Source organism: Trichechus manatus, unplaced genomic scaffold (genome assembly GCF_000243295.1).
Source record: "Trichechus manatus latirostris isolate Lorelei unplaced genomic scaffold, TriManLat1.0 scaffold00095, whole genome shotgun sequence".
NCBI lineage: Eukaryota > Metazoa > Chordata > Mammalia > Sirenia > Trichechidae > Trichechus > Trichechus manatus.
The window spans coordinates 88,754-97,910 of NW_004444031.1; the positions used below are offsets into that span (position 1 = coordinate 88,754).

General features: G+C 36.2%; 1 protein-coding gene across 1 annotated transcript in view; it reads right to left on the reverse strand.

Moving 5' to 3' along the window:
* Positions 1-398: 398 nt before the first annotated feature.
* CFH (complement factor H) overlaps positions 399-9,157 on the reverse strand; it is a 253,742-nt gene continuing 244,983 nt past the window's right edge. Inside the window, 4 exon segments of the mRNA XM_023737009.1 lie at positions 399-629; positions 1,408-1,569; positions 1,572-1,589; positions 5,671-5,847. Of these exon segments, the coding sequence (XP_023592777.1) occupies positions 418-629; positions 1,408-1,569; positions 1,572-1,589; positions 5,671-5,847 (569 nt within the window). The 3' untranslated portion in view covers positions 399-417.

Genomic DNA, 9,157 nt, shown 5'->3' on the forward strand with positions numbered 1-9,157 from the left:
CAGCACTGAAAGGAGAAACTGACAGTTCCACAATAGCAGGACACTTCAACATCCCACTCTCGATAAAAGACAGAACACCTAGAAAGAAACTCAGCGAAGATACAGAGGACCTAAAGGGCACAATCAGCCCACTTGGCCTCATAGACATATAGAGAACACTCCACCCAACAGCTGTAAAGTACACATTCTTTCCCAATGCACATGGAATGTTCTCCGGAAGAGACCACATCTTGGGCACAGAGCAATCCTCAACAAGATCCAAACCGCTGAGATAATACAAAGTATCTTCTCTGACCACAGTACCACCAAGGTAGAAATTAAAAACAGAAAGAGCAAGGAGAAAAAAATCAATTACATGGAAACTGATTAACACCCTGCTTACAAACCACTGGGTAATAGAAGAAATCTGAGATGGAATCAAAAAATTCCTAGAATCAAATGAGAAGAAAAATACAACCTCCCTCCCCGACATGTTGCTCGAAAAGTCTCTCTTGGTGTCGTTGGTCTATATCCCCATTTACAAGTAAATTCAACAACATCGTCTGTTTTGGAATAAAGTTTTTTGTCACGTTTCCATTTGAACCGTATGTTATGTTTTTCCATCCTTTATTCTGATATTACACATGCATCTGAATGTAGAAAAAACAAACATAAAAATTATTAGTACACAAAAAATTATTTTCATAGACTTTAAAGGTCTGAGTAGAATGTTAGATAATGGTTTAGGAATTCTTTCTCTAAACCTTTCCAAACTGTTTCTGAAAAATCATCATGTATATTTAAATATTGTGAAAACAGTAAATCTAAATAACCTAATCTATTGCAGTCAAATCAGTTATGACTTGTCAAGTCGATTCCAACTCCATGTGTTACAGCATAGAATTGTCTCATAGGTTTTCTTGGCTGTAATCCTTACAGAAGCAGATTGCCAGGCCTTTCTTTCACAACACTGCATGGTGGGCTCACACCGCCAACCTTTAGGTTAGTAGATGAGTGCAAACCATTCATGCCACCCAGGGAACTTGAAACTAGTAAATGATGCAAAAATGACATATTATGCTTAATATGTGATAGCTAGATGTAATTATCAGAGAACCATAATGTGAATTGTCACATGAACAGTTTTGCATTAAAGAAACGTTCATACTTATGGTTTCAATAAGAATATCCAAAATGTCATACCCTCACATATTAATATTGGAAAACACTATGGAGTAGTTCTACTGTGTGACACATGGAGTTGCACTGAGTAAAAACTGACTTGATAGCAACAAGTTTTGCTTTATTAATATTTGGTAGTCAAGTATTCAACACAATAGTTCTTCCCTATTCATAAATAGAAACAGCAAAACATCATGCTCATTACTCTGATTTTCCCAGGATCCAGGAGAATACTGAAGTACTTACCTAAGCATTTTGGTGGTTCTGACCACCGTCCATTTCTACATGTTATATACTTGTTACCCTGAAGTTCATAGAGCTTCTGGCATTGGTACTCAACTGTTGATCCTTGAGCATAGGGAGGTAATGGGAATGAAGTTGTGTCTCCATTTTCAATAGGTGGAGGAACCCACATCTTCCTTCGGAATCTAAATATATATACATAATATGATTTATTGAGATACCAGATCAATAAACAGATTAAAATGAGGCAAATACAATGAAGTATACTATGGAGAATTTCTGAGGACAGAAATCATTCACTGAATAAATTCTAATCATATAAATTGAGAGCTACAAAATTTTTCAGTTCTTCCTTTTATCCTGCCTTAAAACAACACTAAAACACTACTAATAAAGATATCAGCTTTGCAGCATTACAGGATCAATGTTTTCTTCATGAAACTATTCTGAAAAATTCATAGCTAGATAAACAAAGGAAGTTTTCCTTTCTATTATATAAAATACTGTAGTGTTTATTGGGTCTCTAGTCATTTTTTTATTACAAAAGAAATATCAATTTCTTGCAAAGATTCAAAGAATAAAAAGGTGTATCTGTACTTCTGCTAATTATTACTAAAAATCTTTGACATATTATATAAAACCAAAGTAAGAACACCCTGAAAGATGAAGAGAAGGAATCAGACCTTGGGGCTCAAGGAACCATATGACACTGAGTTATTTGGGTTTTCTTTTTGCCTCCTGTATATTCTCAAATTGACAGTGGGGAAGCCTGCAACCCAGAATCGATATCGAGTTCAGACAAAATAGTTCCGAGAAGAGTCTGTTTCTCTAACCAAAGGCTCTGGAAAGGAGCAGCCTAGCAAGAGAGAAATCTTTTTAACAATACTCAACCTGCTGTAGCAAATCACCATGGAAGAAATAAAGACTATCTTCCCCTCTCCTGTGATCATTAGGGCTGGGCGAGTAGCATAGACTACCACTCACACACTAAGGTAACAAGGCACCTGTCCCCTTTCCATGGTGTCAGCGAGGTCATGTGGAAAGCCAGGTTTGCACCCTGCATAGCAGGAATGGAGGTCTGTTAAATATCAGATTTAAATAAAATTCAGAGTTTCAAAACACAACACACAAAAAGTACAGGATACAACTGAAAATCACTCATAAAGAATGAGGAAAATCTCAAAAGAGAAAAGACAATCAACAGATGCTAACATTGAGATGACTCAGACTGAAATTATTTGACAATGATTTTTAAAATCCACTGGGGACTATTTAACGAAAAACATACTAACAGATATTCTGAAAAATTCACTTAGTGAGCTCAGTAATTGATTGGAGATAACAGAAGAGTGAATCCAAAACTTGATTATAAAATAATAAATATCAACCAATCTACAAATAGAGAGAAAAGAAACAAACAAACAACAGTAAACAGTTTCAGGTTTCTGTGGGAAAATAGAAAAATTTGGAGTCCCTTAAAAAGAAAAGAAAGAATGTATAGAAGGGTAAAAAATATTAAAAATAAAATGGATGACAATTTCCCAAATTGGGCATAAAGCATAAACCTGTATATTCAAGAAAGTGAATGAACTTCAAACAAGATAAACCCAGAGAAATCTGTATCAAGACACATCATAATCAAATAGCTGAAAAGTAAAGTAACAGAAAAAAACCTTGAAAGCAGCTAGAATGACATTACGCATTACCTATAAGGGAACAAGAATTCAAATGACAGTGGTCAGAAGGAAGTGATACAAGATTTTTCAACCTCTGAAAGAAACTGTCTATTGCAAGTTCTATGAGCAGTAACACCATCCTTGGGAACAATGAGGAAATAAAGACATTCACAGACAAAAGAGAACTAAGAGAATTTGTCTAAAGCAGACCCATCCTTAAAGAACGGCTAAATTAATTTCCTCAAATAGAAAGAAAAACGTAACAGAAGAACTGAGACTTCAGGAAGGAAGAAAGAAAAATCGAGTAGATTAAAAATAATAGGTGTAAATATAATACCCTATCTTTCTCCTCATGAGTTTGTTCCATTTTGGTTGACTGTTGAAACAAAATTATATCATCTCATGTGGTGCTCAGTGTATGTAGAGGAAGTACTTATGACTTTTTTATTAAAAATGTGGTGAGGGTACATAAAGGAATACTATGCAATGATAAAGAACAATGATGAATCCACAAAACATCTCATAACATGGATGAATCTGTAAGGCATTATGCTGAGTGAAATTAGTCAGTCACAGAACGACAAATATTGTATGAGACCACTATTATAAGAACTCAAGAAAATGTTTAAACACAAAAGAAAACCTCTTTGATGCTTATGAGGGTGGGGAGGGAGGAGGAGGGGAATTTAATAACTAGACAGTAGACAAGAATTATCTTAGGCGAAGGGAAGGACAACACACACTACAGCAGAAGTCAGCACAAATGGACTAAACCAAAAGGTAAGAAGTTTCCTGAACACTACCAAACATTTCGACGGACAGTGTAGCAGGGGCGGGGGTCTGGGGACCATGCTTTCAGGGGACATCTAGGTCAACTGACATAACAAAGTTCATTAAGAAAATATTCTGCATCCCACTTTGTGAGTGGTGTCTGGGATCTTAAAAGCTAGTGAGCTGCCATCTAAAATGCATCAATTGGTCCCAACCGAACTGGAGCAAAGTAGAATGAAGAACACCAAAGATACAAGGAAAATATTAGCCCAAGAGATAAAAGGGGCCACATAAACCAGAGACTCCATCAGCCTGAGACAGGAAGAAGTAGATGGTGCCCCGCTACCAAAATGACTGCCTTGACAGGGAACACAACAGAGAGCACAGGAGAGGGGGGCGTAGAACTCAAATTCTAGTAAAAAGACCAGACTTAATGGTCTGACTGATACTGGAGGAACCCCAGAAGACATGGCCCCTGGACTCTGTTTATGCAGAACTAAAACAATTCCAAAAGCCAACTCTTCAGACAAATAGACTGGAATATAAGACATAAAATGATACTTGTGAAGAGTGTGCTTCTTAGTTCAAGGAGATACAGGAGACTAAATGGGTAGCTCCTGTCCGGAGGCGAGATGAGAAGGCAGAAAGGGATAGGAGCTGGTTGAATGGACACAGGAAATCCGGGGTGGAAAGGAGGCATGTGTGGTCACATTATAGGGATAGCAGCTAGGGTCACATAATAATGTGTGTAAAAATTTTTCTATGAGAAACTAACTTGCGCTGTAAACTTTCACCTAAAGAACAATTTAAAAAAATGTAGTGAGGGTAAATGGACTAACTGGGTAAAATGAAAGTAAGTTTACACGCTTTACTTGAAGTAGTGAAATAGCAATACAAACAGATGTAAGTTACAGATGCATATTGTATTGCAGAGCACAACCACTAGATAAAACAACTATACAAAGAGATATGATAAAAGGCAATACAAATAAATCAAAAAGAAAAATTTTTTTAAAATATTCAAGAAACCTACAAGGAAGGCAAGAACATGGAAAAAGGAATGAGGAACAGAGGAACCAAACACAAAACAGACAATGCAAAGCCAGACATAAGCCCTAACACATCAATAATTAGTTTAAATGCAAATGGTCCAAATATACCAGTTAAAAGACCGAGAATAACTGGGTAAATAAGAACAAGAGCCAACTATATGCTGTCTACAAAAACTCACTTCAAACCTGAAGACACTGATAGGTTCAAGCAGAAGTATGGAAAAAAATACAGCAGGCAAACATTATTTAAAGAAAAAAAAATTTCCTTTACTGGCTCTTCATGTTTCACAGACTCTGAACTGTTGGCATATCCATGACCAAGTGTTCAGACTTCTCTTTCTAGAAACAGTAATTGCCTAGATGAGCTCAGCTGGTCACACACTTTTAATTATAATCTACCTGCTGAAGATGTCTAAATTTGTATCACATTCTACGATTACTCTCCAGCTGTCTATTCCACTTCTCATAGAGCTGTCAAACTTAGGTATCTCTTATACATTCATTCTTCAGGAAATCAGTCATGTCTTCCTGCTGAAAATAACAAATTTTCAAGATTCCAACTATTCCTTTAATATGGTCAAATCTTTCGTACACAAATAAATCATATTACCTGGCTCAGTCTACAAAATGAATTAGATTTTAAGAATTCTAATTTTATTTGCATTTGAACAAAGATATTCCACAAGCACTACTTTACTATATGTTTATATTAACATATGTTATTGCTACCATCTCTCTACAAATGTTTAGGAACTAAGATATTCTACCTTTGCACTCAGGTGCTTTTGTCCAGCTTCCACTCAGACACATCACTTCTACCTCTCCATACAGGGAATAAGGTTTGTTACATTTATAACAGACTCTCCCTCCAGGTGGATACCTAGTCATCTGTTTTGAGATAATATTAGCATTTTCCACTTCAGGTGGATTTCCACAGGAAATATCTGAATAGAAAGAAAAATGGTTTCTCCATTAAGGTTCCTTTTGAGTAGCAAATCAATAAATGAGATTCCAATTTTTTTCAAAGGAGCTTTAAAATCAGTAGATAATCTATCATGATAAAGTTCGCTAAGGTAAAAAAATTTACACATAAATTGGGGAAAAGTAGGTGAAAAAATATATGCTGTAACATTAAGTTTTCAAATCCTTAAATCTCTCATCTATCTTCTTGAGAAGACAGACATTTTTCGTTTCAGAAACAAGTGAAATCTGGCAATAAAAAATATAACATAAAAATGAGCACAGCCTCATATACTTCCTGCTATATCACTCATATATCCCTCTATTATATTTGTTAACTGACGTATGTGTGCCCCTTGGACTCATGATCTTTCCATTTCTCCAAAGCCATCACACACTTCAAGACATTCCACATCTGGCAATGATCTCATATATCACTTCAAATATTCCTTCCACTTTTTTCACTTTCTTGGCTTCTGTAGTTGTCAAAAGGACTATTTACAAGTATCCTGCTTCTCTTCCTTCCAGATACATGGTTATATAGGTTATCCTTGCCCTTTTGATGTAGACATCGCCGAATGACTTGTATAGGGTAAGGAAATGAATGTGGAAGTAACGTGCTTCACTTTAAGGAAAAAGTTTTAAAAGCCACTGTGTGAAATTTTATGTTCCCTTGCCCACTGCTACAGTGATTAAGGATGTACATTGAGAGATGATATTTCTATCACTTGAGTCTTGAATTAACATGATGAACAGAGTCCCCTTCTGTCCTACTTTGGAAACGAAGCACGAACAGGAAATGCACTTTATTAGGCTACTGAGATTTGGAGATATATCTTTCTTACTGTGATTTGGAGATCCATTTTCCTTAACTATAATAGAATAACTTAGTCCAGGGATTGGAAAACCTTTTTATGTAAAGCACCAGATAGAAGTTCTCAGTCACAACTCCTCAGCTGTGCCATTATAGTCCAAAAGAAGACATACAAAAAAATGACTATGGCTGTATTCCAATTAAACTTGATTTACAAAAAAAAGGGATAATCAGTTTTAATTAGTGACCTAGTCTATCTCAGTTGATAAAGCTCCTTCTCCTTCCTATCCATGAACTCTGCTAAATCTCGGCAATGGATAAACATTTCAAGCTCCCGTTTCTAATAAAATATCATTCCTTTTAGGTATTGTTGTAGAAAAGCACATAACCATCTTTACTGCTGCCATGTTGTAATTTTAGCTAAAAACCTGTGGTAGAAACTCAGCATTGCCTGAAACCCATTTATATGTCCCTAATTTACTTTCTTTTTTTCCCCCAAAGGAACTGTCCCATACTCTCCTCACTTTTCTCAAGCCACCTAACCCAGTTGCTCTTTTATCAACAGAAACAATTGAGACTACCAGTTGTGATTTCCCTCCATTTGTTTTCAAATTTCCTTCAACTTTAGTTGAATCTATTTCATACTTAAGCCTTTTAAGTCTTAGATAATAAGGTGTTTCTTTCAAATTCAAGTAGCTTCTCATCTTCAGACCTTTTGTTTTCCCATTGATCTTAAACCATTGTTCATTCCTTTCTTCTCTCTCATGTTGTCAGCCACTCTGTCTCATATGGATTTGCAAGCTTGTCCTATTTTAAACTCTTTCTCCCAATCTTTTGTTCCAGTTTTGCTTATGTGCTACATTCTTCCATGCTTTCACAAACCAGATCCTCAAAACACCATTTTACGACTATCTCCACTTTCTTTCCTCCCATTTATTCTTCAACCCATTGCTATCTGGCTTCTAACACCTCCATGTGCTGGCACTACTCTGACAAAAGTCTCAGATGTTCTTCAGTTTCCCAATTCAAAAATTCTTTATATCGACAATATTGCATTGGTTGGTATGTAATATGGACTTCTTAGTTATTTGTTGAATTGAGCAGATAATTTTCTCTGTAATGTTTTGAAACTGTGGATCACTGATTTCTTCAAGTTCTCCAATGGCTTGTATTTTTTCTCATGCTTCTCCTCCTTCTCAGACATTACTTTTATTTAATTTTTTTTCTGGCTCCTCTTCCTTTATTCTACTTACTTTTTGGGTGCCGTCTATTTCGTCTTTCGTTATGATGAATGTAAAAGGCTACAGCCTTCAGTATGGATTACACAGATCATAAAGAAAGTGAAAATCATTATGACTGGACCAATAAACATCATAATAAATGGCAAAGAAATTGAGGTTCTCAAGGATTTCATTCTTTTTTCTTTTTTTTCATCGTACTTTAGATGAAGGTTTAGAGAACAAACTAGCTTCTCATTAATTCGGACATGTACTGTTTTGTGACATTGGTTGCCAACTCACAACATGTCAACACTCTCCCCTTCTCAGTCTTGAGTTCCCTATTACCAGCTTTCCTGTCTTCGCCTGCCTTCTCACCCTTGTCCCTGGGCTGGTGTGCCCATTTAGTCTTGTTTTGTTTTATGGGCCTATTTAGTCTTTGGCTGAAGGGTGAACCTGAGGAGTGACTTCATTACTGAGCTAAAAGGGTGTCCAGAGGTCATATTCTCGGGGTTTCTCCAGTCGCTGTCAGACCAGTAAGTTTGGTCTTTTTTTTTTGTTAGCTGCTTGAACATCTCCTTTGGTGAAGTGTCTCTTCATATCCTTTGCACATTTTTTAACTGAATTATCTGTCTTTTTGTTTTAGAGGAGTTTGATTTTTCTGTAGATTTTAGAGGTTAAACCATTGTTGGATTTGCCATAGTCAAAAATTCTTTCCCAGGTGTCTGTAGGTTCCCTTTTTACTCTTTTGATGAAAGCTTTTGATGAGCTTAAGTGTTTAATTTTTAGAAGATCCCAGTTATCTAGCTGATCTTCTGGAGTTTGTGTGTTGTTAGTTATGGTTTGTATGCTGATAATGCCTTGTATTAGGGCCTCTAGCATTGATCCTATTTTTTCATCCATGGTCTTTAAAGTTTTTGGTTTTATATTTAGGTCTTTGATGGATTTTGAATTAGTTTTTGTGTGTAGTGTGAAGTATGGGTTCTGTTTCATTTTTTTGCAGATGGACATCCAATTTTGCAAGCACCATTTGTTAAAAAGGCTATCTTTTCCCCATGTGATGGATTTGGGGCCCTGGTTGAAGATCAGGTGACCACAGATGGATGGATTTACATCCGGGTTCTCAATTCTGTTCCATTGGTCAATGTAACTGTCACTGTATCAGTACCATGCTGTTTTGACTACCATAGCTGTATAGTAGTTTCTGAGGTCAGGTAGTGTGAGTCCTCCTACTTTATTCTTCTTCAGTAGTGCTTTACTTAT